Source organism: Nicotiana tomentosiformis, chromosome 1, assembly GCF_000390325.3.
Source record: "Nicotiana tomentosiformis chromosome 1, ASM39032v3, whole genome shotgun sequence".
In the NCBI taxonomy this organism is placed as follows: Eukaryota; Viridiplantae; Streptophyta; class Magnoliopsida; order Solanales; family Solanaceae; genus Nicotiana; species Nicotiana tomentosiformis.
In genome coordinates, this window is record NC_090812.1 from 32,413,629 (window position 1) to 32,429,580 (window position 15,952).

At 39.5% G+C, this 15,952-nt stretch overlaps 1 protein-coding gene across 1 annotated transcript; it reads left to right on the forward strand.

Annotated features, from left to right (window-relative positions):
* The first annotated feature begins 2,407 nt into the window (after positions 1-2,407).
* Positions 2,408-3,924, forward strand: LOC108943964 (uncharacterized). Its single transcript, XM_070193821.1, has 5 exons — positions 2,408-2,419; positions 2,554-2,614; positions 2,719-2,990; positions 3,088-3,210; positions 3,303-3,924. The coding sequence occupies exons 1-5, from the start codon at positions 2,408-2,410 to the stop codon at positions 3,522-3,524; spliced, it is 690 nt and encodes a 229-aa protein (XP_070049922.1). The 3' UTR covers positions 3,525-3,924.
* Positions 3,925-15,952: the final 12,028 nt, after the last annotated feature.

Here is a 15,952-nt window from a genome sequence, read left to right on the forward strand (position 1 = left end):
GCTGGAATACACTATTCATCAAGTGCATAAATGATGCTGGGGGGTTGATCAGCCCAAAAGACATCACGAGAAATTCATAGTGACCATAACAGGTCCTGAATGTCGTCTTTAGAATATTCGAATACTGAATTTCAACTGGTGATACCCGGATCTCAAATCAACTTTGGAGAATACCCTCGCTCCCTGAAGCTGGTCAAATAAATCGTCAATACGCGGCAAAGGATACTTATTCTTGATTGTAACTTTGTTCAACTACCTGTAGTCGATGCACATTCCCATAGTACCATCTTTCTTTTTCACAAACAGAATCGGTGTACCCCAAGTTGACACACTAGGCCTAATAAACCCCTTATCAAGAAGTTCCTGAAGTTGCTCTTTCAATTCTTTTAATTCAGCTGGTGGCATATGATACGGAGGAATAGAAATGGGTTGAGTGCCCGGCACCAAGTCAATACTGAAATCAATATCCCTATCGGGTGGCATACCCGGCAGGTCTGCAAGAAATACATCCGGAAAGTCTCACACTACCGGTACTGACTCAATAGTAGGAGTATCTGCATCAACATCTCTTACAAAGGCCAAATATGATAAACACCCCTTCCCAACCATATATTGGGCCTTCAAATAAGAAATTACCCTACTCGACCTTAATTTAGAGAACCTTTCCACTCGACCTTCGGCAATCCCGGTATCACCAACGTCACTGTTTTTGTGTGACAGTCCAGAATAGCATGACATGGAGACAACCAATCCATGCCCAAGATAACATCGAAATCGACCATACTAAGCAATAAAAGATCAACTCTAGTCTCTAGTCCCCCAATAGTTACCACACACGACCGATACACACGGTCCACAATAATAGTATCGCCCACCGGCGTAGATACATGAACATATGAAACTAAGGACTCACGGGGCATATCCAGATAATGAGTAAAATACGATGATACATATGAATAAGTGGAACCAGGATCACATAATATAGACGTTTCCCCGTGGCACACTGAGACAATACCTGTGATCACTGCATTTGAAGCAACGACATCTGACATGGTAGGAAAAGCATAGAATCGGGCCTGACTGCCACATGATCGGCCTCCCCCTCTTGGGTGACCCCTAGCTTACTGAGCCCCACCCCGAGCTGGCTGGACGGGTGGTGGAGCAACTGGTGCAAAAGTTGTAGCCTGACTCCTCTGCTGAACTGGACCTCGCAAAAAATAGAGACAATATTTCCTCACATTACCCATCTCTCCACACTCATAGCAATCCCTCTCGAAAAATGGTGGCGAGTTCTGAGGCGGGCCTCAAGAACCAGAATAACTACCAGAAGAACCTGGTACAGATGAACCCTGAACTGATGGTGCACGAGATAAACTCTGAGCTGGAAGTGCACCAAGAGAAGACTGACTCTGTCGAGCATTGTATGGACCATGGTTAGCTGATGCGCCACGATGAGATGAACGAACCATCTGAGCGGGCTTATAAGGACGACCCCTACTATGATAGGGATGCCCCCCCAAAAGGAACACCGCTGGAATTACCCGGACCATGAGGCCTCTTGGCCTCCCTCTCCTCACGCTCTTGAGTACGGACCATATTTAGCCGTCGAGCACTGTCAACCACCTCGTCGAATCTAGCACCTGCTACATTCCCAGAGTCATAACAAAACGAAACTACTGGTTGAGGCCATTAATGAACCTCCTGATCTTTTCCCTCTCATTGGGAACCAACCAAACTGCATGACGAGGAAACTCTGAAAATCGCATCTCACACTGAGTCATGGACAAGTCCTCCTGACGTAAATATTTGAACTGCCTGCGCAGTTCCTCTCTGTGGGTCTGTGGCACAAACTTTTCCAAAAATAATACGAAGAACTCATGCCATGAAAGTGGTGCTGCACCAACTGGTCTGCTCCTCTCATAAGTCTCCCACCATCTGAAGGCATCCCCAGAAAACTGAAAAGTAGTGAATGAGACCCCACTGGTCTCCAGAATACCCGTTGTCCGAAGCAACCGCTGGCATTTATCCAGAGAACCCTGAGCATCCTCTGACTCAGCACCGCTAAATGATGGAGGTTGAAGCCTCCCAAATCTCTCAAGTCTCATGTGCTCATCATCGGCCATAACGGGGACTACCGGGGCCTGAGCAGCTACAACCGTCTGGGCTGGTAGTGCCCCCGGTATCTGAAGTCCCTGCACAGCCTGCTCTGGAGCACGGGCAATAGGGGTATGAGTACCTCCACCAGCCTGAGAAGTGGCAGGTGCGGACTGAGCCGAAACCATCTGAGCAAGGCCTGTGCAAACAGTAAATATCTGTGCTAGAGCCTAAGCACCCCCGGACGACAAAGATACTCGAAACCAGAAGATAAACAATTGGTTGTGGAAGACTCTTTCTTCCAAAAGAACGTATGAGGATCATTGTTTTTAGATAATGTGTCCTAGTTTTTCTAGCTTTATTAACTTGTTGCATCTATTGACTGCATACCTTGGGTATAATCTTCAATTAACTGAATCTTTTACATTGGTTTAATGTTAATATTTTTGGATGTTTCAGATTGAGTTTAGTTGGATGGGCAAAGATTGCCTTTTAGAGGTGGATGATCAAGGACATTGTTGTATGTTTCATTAATTCTTTATCACTTTTACTCAGTTCAAATATGATTGTTATGAGTTTGTCTTTCTCTTTGAAATTCTTGACAAATAACCTTTTTATTGGTAGGTTGTTGTTGGGCTTTCGCCGCAACAAAAGCTATTACCGCGGCGCATGCTCATATTAATGGGGAGATAGTTCCCCTTTCGAAGCAACATTTATTAGATTGCATGTACACTCACTATAACAAGCCTACTTGGTTTGAATATCTGGAAGAGAACGAATGCTTTCCTTGTTCCTATGCAAAGGCATATACCTTTGCTAGGGACCATGGCATAGTTAAAGAAGTAAAATATCCCTTTACTGAACAAAGGAGTGAGTGTCACGGCCCATCTGAAGAGGTAAGTATCACTGTTTGATACATAGTTTAATTTGTTTCTTAATTTTCAAATAGAATTTAAGATAGTTTGTAACATTTTGTTGTGGGATATTGTGAAGATAAAAGGATTTAAGAGAGTCAATGAGAACTTGAACAAGAAAGCAATAGAAAATTTGATTAAGCAGCAATCTATAACTTGCGTTGTTCCTCATGTTCCAAGTTTTAACGATTTTCTCGGCGAGGTGAATTAATTTAACTTTCTTTTTCATTCTTTAAACTGATACGATATATGTTTTGATTGTGTGTTGTGTTTTTTTTAAAAAGAAAATTGCAGAAAGTATACATGGATCCCACCAATCTAAAAAATGAAGCCACAAAGAAATTGATTGAAGAAGGTAATTACAAGAAGCTATGCATAGCACTGTTAATTGTTGGGTATGGTGTAGAAGATGGCGTGGACTTGTATTTGGTGAAAAATAGTTGGAGAAAGGAATGGGGCCACAAGGGTTATGCGAAGATTGAACGTGGTGTGCTCTCTAACTTATTTTATCCCTAATTCTATAGATGATTCTATGGATAGTACTATCTTATTAGTTGAACTAGCTAGCTACTTGTCATTTCATAGAGTAATTTCTGAAATACAGTGTTCATGTTTGTTAATTAGCAAGCTGGAAATTTCCTATGCTCAGAGATTTATTATATATGTTATTCCTAGTCTTGAGAATGTCAGACATTAGTACTGCCCTTCATGTAGGGTTTGTTTAATGTAAAATTGGGCAAAGAAATATATATAACCCTGAGTCTTCACTTGGCTTGATTATCATTTTGTAGGATAATCACACTACTTAAGATATGTGATTTTTTATTCTTAATTGGATCGACCCTTTTCTTTTTCGTTCATTTAATTATCATTTAATAAAACTATTGTATTAATAATTTAGTCTTCACAACAAAAAGATAGTTTTTGGAAAAGAAAGCTTCATCTTTATTTACTAGTGGGAATAACCTATACTATGATTAAATTTTTGGAGTTGTGATGTATCAATTTTAAGACTCAATCTGATGAGATGTTATTTGAAATATACATGTGCAAGTCCACAGTTATTAGCTCATTGAAAAGTTCACGAAAAAGGTTTAAAATTAAAAAACAAATTCCACATGAAGTATGGTCTCTGAGTAAAATAAGTGTATATTCAAAATGTTGACCAATAAGTAATAGAGTAATATCTATGTTTTTAGATCTAAATAAAGACGAATGTCTTTTCGGTTTTGTTCACTTCTATTTGTGTCATTTGCTGCTTTTTTCTAGCAACGAAAATTGTACTTAAGACAATATAACATCGCATCTCCTTTCCAATTATAGACCGTACTGAACTTCTCAGATGGATACCAGAATTAAATCAATAAACAGAGAATGACGTGACTATATTAAACTCATTGCAACTTACCCGTTTCTGATAGCATTTTAACTACTAATTGTTTAGATCTATGTTTTTATTGAGATAAACTTCAGAGATACGTCAATTATTGGATCATTTGTTTTGCTGCTCTCTACCTCATATGATAGAGAAGCTCTCTGACCTCGTCTGGGGCACTCAAATTGGTTGGCATGTATGCGCCCTTCCCTTAGGGCAGCTTTGTGTTGATCCTAGGCTTCTACTTTCTTTATTCCTCGCCTCTATTGTGCTCTTCAAACAGACTATGGATAAAACTTGGATGTTTTCTAATCTCTCAGATCGTGAAGAAAACAAATTCAAGCCACAAAGGAGATAAGATTTATTGTTGAATCTTTCAACAACTATTTACATTAGTTACAGGACCAATATACTTTACTGACACTGTAGGAATGGCAATGGAGCGGTGTGGGACGGGGCGGGTTTAGACATATGCGGGGCGGTGCGGGTTTATACATATGCGGGTGCGGGGCGAGTTTATACATATGTGGGTGCGGGGCAGTGGGGGCGGGTTAAAATTTTAAAAAAAAAAGTGAGCGGTGTGAGTTTAAATACTCGTGATTGAGTTTTGAGTCGATTTTGGAGGGAGGTAAGTGTCGTGGTTAACCTTAACTTGAGGGATTAGGACTTGTTGCCTATTTGCTACGTGTTTAAATGTGTGAATACAACGTATATGTGATGTGACGAGTACTTATGCGTTGTTGTTGAGTTAAAGAATGCAGGTGGAACTCATTTCCTTGTAATTTAATTCCTTCTTTGATCATGATATCCATGCTTAGACTAGTTCATTACTTAATTGGTTGTTCTTTCCGCTTTTATAAACTATTTGTGATAATTGAGTACTTTTGGAAGTTGAGGTTTGGTATTTGGAACCATTGTTGACGTACTTTATTCTTGCTTATTCTTATATTCATTACTACATGGTAAGGGAGAGTGTTAAAGCACGAAGGGTGATGTCGTGCCGTATTTATCGTTTCATGGAGAGATTGAATTTAAAAGCACGAAGGGTGATGTCGTGCCGTTATTATTATTTCATTGTGAGGTTGAACGTAAAAGCACGAAGGGTGATGCCGTGCCATTATTATTGTTTTTATGATGAGGTTGAGAGTAAAAGCATGAATGGTGATGCCGTGCCATTTTTATTCATTATGTTTATCCGTTTCCTTTGGTTAAGGATTTATTTAAGTGTCGTATGTTGTTATTCATGTTGTAACTGTCGTATCTTGTAACTCATTTTAAGAAGCCCACTATCTAGCTTCAGATAATTCAAGCTCGCTCCTCTTATGTTACTTATTGAGTAGCCCCAAGAAAATCATTGAAGCTTTTTTACGGGATGACCCAGAAGGGGTAAGAAAGCAATTGAACCTACGAACCTAAACATGAAGAGCACTCAAACTCGAGGGTTTGTACCTTTAATTCTAATTGACCCGAGTATTAGTACACTCCACTGCAAGTTTAGTCACAGTTCTAGCTAATTATGCTCATATATGCAGAGCGCTCAACAAAGGCGATATAGCAGGGAAAAAGGGAAATGGCACTACTCTCTATCAAAAAGATGTATAAGAGGATGAGGGGGGATTATTCAGTCTCATGGAAGAAGTTACTTTGCAATAATCAATCCTCCCCTAAGTGGCTATTCATTCTCGACTTGGCAGCTCATGGGAAATTAAGCACTAGAGATAGACTAGCCCAATGGGGTGTGGTGGAGGATCAATCATGTCCAATATGTAGTGCAGCAAATGTCCTACTCTACTGGCACGGGATACATAGACAAATTCTAAACTGGGAAATGGAGCTTGACTAATCCAAGATGTTTGCTTAAGGGGATCTATGAAGTCTAAGCTAGTTGGAAGAATGAGAGATCTAAAATTTTATCCTTGATTGGACATTATCATTGTTGCGTTGAGGCAATTAGTGTCTCTAGGTGGTGAGGTTCAGATATTCGACTGAAGTTGGGACTTTTGTTCAGCTTCATGTCTTGGTCTCTATTTTAATTGTACATATTCGGATAGACAGACTATTTCAGGACATTGTTGAAGTTCAATTTATGAAAATTGCACGGAAAAATGATATAACTTCAATAATTAAGCCATGATATTTATTAAAAAATAACTTATTTCAAAGAAATGAAGTCAACGTATCCAACATAACTTATAAAGATACTCCCTCCGTCTCATAATATGTGTCGTAATTTCCTTATGCATGCCCCTTAAGAAAGAATAGTTTTTGCCTACTTTACCCTTATTAAATATTTTCTCAATTTATGTGTCATCTCCATCAATGATATTATCCATATTTTTACTAAATGTGAATGCATAATTTGCTTTATAGAATATATGAAGAGACACCTAGGATAATTAATAAATCAGTAATGCAAACTCTTCCGACATAGGCATTCATCTTTCCTTCAACTAAAATTTCAAACGTGTTTTGAAAATTTCCAACTAAAACTATTGTGGAGCCAAAAAATTCAACTTGAAAGTTACTTTAGTCCCATTTAAAAATTTAACATTCCCCACCTAAAATTTCCTATAAAAAAGAATGTTTCACTAAATTCTTGAAATGAACATGGATCCAACACAAAGTTATCAATTTTCATTAATCCAAATAGATCTAAATATGCCTGTTGAGCTTCATGTTGCTAATGATGTTAGACCACAAATTCCTGATCTAAATATTATTACAGAAACTATTCCTGACCAAAATATTGAATCTACCTATCAAAGAGTTAGAACGTCTTTTGTGAATCAATTATTTTTGAATTTAAATACAGAGTCAAGTTGCATGATACAGTACCATTTGGTGGTATGCAGTTATCACAAGATGAGCTACCACTGCAAGAACCAAATATAAATATTGGTATGATCAAATTTTATAGAATAAATCTGAATTTGATATTTTCATTGTTTATTTACCTTGGTAAGATCATTAATTTCATTCCCTTGAGTCATGAGAGGAAGTTCTTAGTAATTGGTCTAAAAATACCCCTCGTTATACTATTGGGTTATCTATACCCCTGCAGTCATACTTTGGGTTCAAATATACCCCTCATTTAAACGGAGGGACACGTGTCATTGTCATATTAGCCAATTCTAAATATCTCCTAATTAATTCAAAAGACTCATTACCCATACCCGAAAAGCAATTTTCTTTTGTAAAAACTGAAAAAACTAAATTCTTTTTACTAAAAACTGAAAAAAATGAAATATTTTTTTTTCAGTTTTTACAAAAAAACTGCTTTAAAAAAACTGAAAAATATTTTCTAAAACAATATTTTTGTAAAAACTGGAAAAAAAAATTGAAAAGCAATTTTCTAAAGCAATTAAAAACTGAAAAAAAACTGAAATTTTTTTAACTAAAAACTGGAAAAAAATATATATATTTGCTTTTTCAGGTTTTACAAAAACTTTACTTTAGAAAATTGCTTTTCAATTTTTTTTTAGTTTTTACAAAAATAATTGCTTTAGAAATTAATTTTTAGTTTTTTTTAAAGCAATATTTTTCTAAAAACTGGAAAAAAATACTTTCGATTTTATTAGTTTTTTATTTAAAAAAACATTTAGTTTTTTCCAATTTTTACAAAAATATTGCTTTAGAAAATTGCTTTCCAGTTTTTGATTCAGTTTTTATTAAACATTGTTTTAGAAAATATTTTTCAGTTTTTTTAAAGCAGTTTTTTGTAAAAAAATTGGAAAAAAAAAATATTTTCGGTTTTTTCAGTTTTTAGTATAAAAAATTCAGTTTTTTTTAGTTTTTACAAAAAAAAATTGCTTTAGAAAATTGATTTTCGGATATGGGTAATGGGACTTTCTAATTAATTAGGAGATATTTAGAATTGGCCAACAGGACGATGACATGTGTCTCTCCGTTTAAATGAGGGGTATATTTGAACACAAAGTATGACTGCAGGGGTATAGATAACCCAATAGTATAACGAGGGATATTCTTAGACCATTTTCGAAAATACAAGGGTATATTTGGCCCTTTGCCGTTCATTTTTTTGTATGTCTATATTCTTATTTTCTTTTTTAAATGTAAACAGTTGAAAATTTGGATGATGGCAATACAAATGAAGAATTGTCAGGACCATCAAGGCATAAAAATGTAAATAATGATTAACACCGAGCATTATATGGAATTCTACTTAAAAAAAGTGTTGATGGAAAACTGAAAAAAGGATTATTGCAAATGGCAGCATCACAATTTTCGGTTTCAGTGCGGACTGTTCAACGCATTTGGAAACAAGGAATAACTAGACTGGGTTGCTCTAGTGGTAAGCATCCTTCACTTTCAATTAATAGGTTGTGAATTCGAGTCATTTCAAGAGCAAGGTGGAGAGTTCTTGGAGGGAGGAAGCCGAGGATCTATCGGAAACAGCCTCTATACCCTAGGGTAGGGGTAAGGTCTGTATACATACTACCCTCCCCAGACCTCACTAGTGAGATTATACTGGGTTGTTGTTGTTGTTGTTGTTGTTGATTAAGCGTGTTTAAAATTACAAGACTTCTTGGTATTTGAATAAAATTATACATAAGCAATGTGTTTGTAGTCTTCTAAGATAATTACTTATTAAGGGTAAAAAAGAAAAAATATAATATATTTTGTGTTGAACTTTTAAAATGACAAATATTTTTAGTAACTGCGACACATATTATGACACGGAGGGAGTATAAAGATACACTAATGCAATTAGAAATTTCTATTGGTGAAAGAATTAGTACATCTTAGAAAATCATAGCCCAATAATTACATCATCGTGAAAGCTATCCCACGATTATGATTTATGAGTAACTTAGCTTACAAAATTGAGAGTTCAAGAAAAGGTACCGTTAGGCAACTATATCATCTCCCTTTTTCTGCTAAAAGTGTTTCATCAATTTGAGTAGAAATTTCTCAAATGGCCACGCATAAGCAAAAATGTCACGATCCCGAATTTCCATCTTCGAGATCGTGATACGCCTAACATTTCACTTGCTAAGCAAGCCAACGTTAGAACAGTTTGTCTATTTTCAACAGTTCAAATTAAATGGCAAGAAAAAAGCTGGAATAACTTCAATAATCTAAAGTAAAATGCGGGAACCATATCAACTGAAATATCTAATACAAACCTGGACCCGGTGTCACAAGTGCACGAGCTACTAGAATAGTACAAATAAAGGTTTGAAGAAAACATAGAGTTGTCTGAGAGAAAATACACAACTAATAAAAAGAAGGGGACTTTAAGGGATGCGGACGCCGAGAAGTTGTACCTCAAGTCTCCACATTGATAGCCAACCCGAGCACGCTAATGAAAGCCGTTGGGACCGACTCCAAAATTCGCACAAGAAGTGCAGAGTGCAGTATGAGTACAACCGACCCCATGTACTCTGTAAGTTCCGAGCCTAAACTCGACGAAGTAGTGACGAGGCTAAGCCGGGTCACTTACTATATAACATGTGTGTGTGTGTGTGTTGCGGCGTGCAATGCGATCCCACCATATAATCATAATCAATATCATAATTCACCATTATTTCACCGTATTAATCTACCCTTATTTCACCTGTTGCGGCGCGTAACCCGATCCCATCATATCAGTACAAATTCACCCTTATTTCACCATATCAATCCAGCCTTATTTCACATGTTGCGGCGTGCAACCCGATCCCACCATATCAGTATCAAATAATCAATGAGTACAATCAAATCAATACCTCGAATCACAAGAACCTCTACGGTTAATGAATATGAAGCTGAATCAAAAAGGAAACCTCGTACCAAATTGAAAATTCACCATATGTAATATTACACGGTAAGACAAGTCCAATAAATGACAATTAAAGGGTACAAATAAGTCAATTAAGGCAAATAGTAGCGAGTCATGAAAGCATGGGAAGGTTTAGCATTTTTAACACGAGAAACAATAATTAACAAGTAGCAAATAAAGGCATGGGAAGTATTTAAAGCACATAACAGTTAAAACATGGAAGGAAATAATTAAGGAAATGCGAAAAATCATGGAAACAAGCAATTCGACGGCATATAAGCACTCGTCACCTCGCATATACGCCGCAACACATGAATTTCACATAGCACATAGTCCGAGGATTCCTAATTCCCTCAAATCAAGGTTAAACCCAACACTTACCTCACTCTGCAGTCAACTCATAACTCTACTGGGGCCCTTCCTCTAGAATCTTCCTCCAAACCACTCGTGTCTAACCACTATTGACTCGATAATGTCAAATATTGCTAAAGGAATCAAATACAATGCATAAATTTAGGGTTTTCACACTTTTCCCAAAAATTCAAAAAAAAATAACCCTGTGCCCGCTTGGTCAAAACCCAAGATATGGACCAAAACCCATTTACTCATTTACTCCCGAGCCCGATTATGTATTTAGCTTCAGAATCCGACCTCAAATTAAGATCTAAATCCCTAATTTGCAAAAAAAATCCAATTCTTCCTAAATCCCTAATTTTTACCGTGGAAGAACAAAGATTAAGGCTAGAAATTAATGGGTGATTTTAGAAATAGAAGAAAATGAGTTAAAGTATACTAACCTATGAAATGGTGTTGAAATTTCTCCTCCAAATTGCCTCTAGGCCGAGCTCTAATGGAAAGATTATGAAAAACGGGTGAAATCCCGATTTTGAAATATTTAAGTGGCTGGGCGTCAGGTGTTCATCGCGATCGCGAGAACCCTGACGCGTTCGCGAAGAGTACAGCTTATCAGTCTTACGCGATCACGAAGTTCTCTACGCGTTCGCGTAGGTTTAATCCCCCACACCACCGCGTTCGCGATCCTGGGCTTGCGTTCGCAAAGAGTAAGTCCTTTTTCCCAGCCCAACCTAACTAACACTACGCGTTCGTGGTTGACTAGTCGCGTTCGCGAAGAGAAGACTCCCCAATGCTCCGCGTTCGCGATCATGGTCTCGCGTTCGCGTAGGATGAAATCCTCCCCAGTCCTAGGCAAAAAGCATATTTTTTCCTAAGTTCAAACCATCAGTAGCCTATCCGAAACTCACTTGAGCCCTCGGGGCTCCAGACCAAAGGTACACACAAGTCCAAAAATATTATACGAACTCGCTCGGGCGATCAAAACACCAAAATAATACCAAGAACTACGAATCGGACACCAAAACGAATGAAATTTTCAATAAAACTTAAGAACTTGACATTTTTCAACCGAACATCCGAATCACGTCAAATCACTTCCGTTTCGAACCAAATTTTACACACAAGTCATAAATATAGTAATGGACCTATACCAAGTTCCGAAATCAAAATTTGAACCCAGTATCAACAAAATCAAACATCGGACAAATTTATAAATTCTTTAAACCTTTAAACTTCAATTTTTGATAAAATGCAATAACTCGAGATAGGGACCTCCGAATTCGATTCTGGGCATAAGCCCAAGTCTCAAATCGCGATACGGACCCATCGGGACCGTCAAAATATGGATCCGGATCCGTTTACTCAAAATATTGACCAAAGTCAATTCAAATAGATTTTAAGGCACGAATTTGCATTTCAATCAATTTTCTACATAAAAGCTTTTCGGGAAAAACACGGACTGCGTCCGCAAATCGAGAAAGGCTAAAATAAGCTATTTGAGATTTCAAAACATAGTATTAAGATTTAAAACCCTAGATGACCTATCGGGTCATCACATTCTCCACCTCTAAAATAACCGTTTGTCTTCGAACGGACATAGAAAAGTACCTGGACTGGTGAAAAGGTGTAAATATCTACTCCGCATGTCCAACTAGGACTCCCAAGTGGCTGCCTTGACCGGCTGACCTCTCCACTGCACTCAAATTGAAGGATAACTCTTAGACCTCAACTGTCGGACCTACCAGGCTAGAATAGCCGCCGGCTCCTCCTCATAAGTCAAATCCTTGTCCAATTGGACTGAGCTGAAATCTAACACATGGGACGGATCACCGTGATACTTCCGGAGCATGGACACATGGAACACCAGATGGACTGCTGATAAACTAGGTGGCAATGCGAGCTTGTAAGCCACCTTACCCACTCTCTCAAAAATCTCAAAGGGTCCGATATACCTAGAGCTCAACTTACCCTTCTTTCTGAACCTCATCACACCCCTTCATGGGTGAAACCCGGAGCAATACCCTCTCTCCGACCATGAATACAACATCACGAACTCTGCGGTTGGCATAATTCTCCTGCCTAGACTGAGCTGGGCGAAATCGATCCTGAATAATCTTGACCTTATCCAAGGCATCCTGTACCAAATCTGTACCCAACAACCGAGCCTCCCCCGGCTCAAACCATCCAACTGGCGAACGACACTGCCTCCCATATAATGCCTCATAAGGAGCCATATGAATGCTAGACTAGTAGTTGTTATTGTAGGAAAACTCCGCAAGTGGAAAGAATAGATCCCAAGAACCCCCGAAATCTGTAACACAAGCGCGAAGCATATCCTCCAATAATTGAATAGTGTGCTCGGACTGACCGTCCATCTAGGGATGAAATGTTGTATTCAACTCAACCTGCGTGCCCAACTCACACTGTACTTCCCTCCAGAAGTGAAAGGTGAACTGCGTACCTCGATCAAAAATGATAGACACGGGCATACCGTGAAGATAGACGATCTCGCAGATGTAGATCTCAACCAACCGCTTTGAAGAATAGGTAACTTCCATAGGAATGAAATCCGCTGACTTGGTCAGCTTGTCCACGATGACCCATACCGCATCAAACTTCCTCTGAGTCCGTGGGAGTCCAACAACAAAATCTATAGTGATATGCTCCCACTTTCACTTAGGAATCTCTAACTTCTGAAGCAAACCACCAGGTCTCTGATGCTCGTATTTTACTTGCTGACAATTTAGACACCGAGCTACATATGCAACTATATCCTTCTTTATCCTTCTCCACCAATAATGTTGCCGCAAATCCTGATATATTTTGGCGACACCCGGATGAATAGAATACCAGAAACTGTGGGTCTCCTCAAGAATCAACTCACGAAGTCCATCTATATTAGGCACACAAATACGACCCTGTATCCTCAAAACTCCATCATCTCCAACAGTAACCATCTTGGCACCACTGTGTCGCACCATGTCCCTAAGGACAAGCAAATGTGGGTCATCAAACTGCCGCTCTCTGGTGCGCTCAAACAAGGAAGATCGAGCAACTGTACAAGCTAGAACACGACCGGGCTCTAAAACATCTAACCTCACGAACTGATTGGCCAAAGTCTGAACATCTGATACAAGAGGTCGCTTACCAACTGGAATGTACGCATGGCTGCCCATACTCACTACCTTTCTACTCAAGGCATCGGCCACCACATTGGCCTTTCTGGGGTGATACAAAATGGTGATATCATAGTCTTTCAACAGCTCCAACCACCCCCTCTGCCTCAAATTGAGATCCTTTTGCTTGAACAAATACTGTAGACTCCGATGATACGTGAATACCTCAGACGACATGCCGTAAAGATAGTGCCTCTAAATCTTCAGCGCATGAATAATGGCTGCCAACTATAAGTCATGAACAGGGTAATTTTTCTCATGAACCTTCAACTGCCGCGAAGCATATGCAATCACCCTGCCATCTTGCATCAATATTGTATCGAGCCCAATACGAGATGCATCACAATACACCATGTAAGATCCTGAACCTGTGGGCAACACCAACATTGGTGCCGTAGTTAAAGCAGTCCTGAGCTTCTGAAAGCTCAACTCACACTCGTCTGACCATCTGAATTGGGCACCCTTCTAGGTCAATCTGGTCAATGGAGTTGCTATAGATGAAACCCCTCCACGAACCGGCGGTAATAACCCGCCAAACCCAGGAAACTCCGGATCTCTATAGCTGAAGTGGGTCTAGGCCAGTTCTGAACTACCTCAATCTTCTTAGGATCCACCTTTATGCCCTCTACCGATACAACGTTCCCCAAGAAAGCGACTAAGTCTAACCAAAACTCGCACTTTGAAAACTTGGCATACAACTGGCTGTCTCTCAGAGTCTGAAGTACAATCCAAAGGTGTTGCTCGTGCTCCTCTCGACTGCGTGAGTAGATCAAGATATCATCAATAAGTACAATCACGAAGGAATCCAAGTAGGGCTTGAAGACTCGGTTCATCAAATCCATAAATGTTGCTAGGGCATTTGTCAACCCAAATGACATCACTAGAAACTCACAATGCCCATACCGAGTCTAAAAAAGCTATCATAGGAACATCAGATGTCCTAATCTTCAACTGATGGTAGCCAGACCTAAAATCAATCTTCAAAAACACCTTGGCACACTGAAGCTGATCAAATAAGTCATCAATCCTCGGCAATGGATACTTGTTCTTGATAGTGCCTTTGTTCAACTGCCGATAATCTATGCACATCCTCATCGATCCATCTTTCTTCTTCACGAACAACATGGGCGCACCCCAGGGAGAGACACTAGGTCTAATAAAGCCCTTGTCAAGCAAGTCTAGCAACTTCTCCTTTAATTCTTTCAACTCTGGTGGGGCCATACGGTATGGCGGAATAGAAATGGGCTGAGTGCCCGGAGCCAAATCAATACATAAGTTAATATCTCTGTCGGGTGGCATCCCTGGCAGATCTGCAGGAAACACCTCTGGAAACTCACGAACAACTAGTACTGATCCATAGAAGGAACCTCCGCATTGGAATCGTGAATATAAGCCAAATAATCTAGACACCCCTTCTCGACCATACGTCGATCCTTCACATAAGAGATAACCATGCTGGTAGAATAGCTAGGAGTCCCCTTCCGCTCTAGTCGAGGCAACCCAGGCATGACTAGGGTTACCGTCTTGGCATGTCAATCCAATATAGCATGATAAGGTGACCGCCAATCCATACCCAAGATGATATCAAAATCTACTATATCAAGAAGTAGAAGATCTATACTAGTCTCATGACTTCCAATAGTAACCACACACAAACGATAGACACGATCTACTATAATAGAATATCCCACAAGTGTGGACACATACACAGGAGAACTCAAAGAATCATGAGGCACAACCAGATACGAAGCAAAATAGGATGACATGTAGGAATAAGTAGAGCCCGGATCAAATAGAACTGAAGCATCTCTATGGAAAACTAGAACAATACCTGTGATAACAGCGTCAGATGACTCAGCCTCTGGCCTGGCTGGGAAAGCATAAAATCGGGGTTGGGACCCACCACTCTGAACTACATCTCTAGGACGGGCTCTAGCTAGCTGGCCTCCACCTCTAGCGGCCTGATCTCTACCTCTAACGGCCTGACCTCCACCTCTAACAACCTAACCCCACCTCTGGCTGCCTGACCCCTGCCACTAGCTGGCTGAATGGGTGGTGGAGCAACCGGTGCCAGAATCATGGCACGAGAACTCTATTGTGGCATGCCACCCAATAGTCTCGGACAGGTCATCCTGATATGCCCAAAACCACCACATTCAAAACATCCATCTTGCTGCTGAAACTGAGGCTTACCCGAACGGGCCGGATAACCACAGTGATAACTCTGAATTGGAGGCACACTTATAGGAGTTGATGG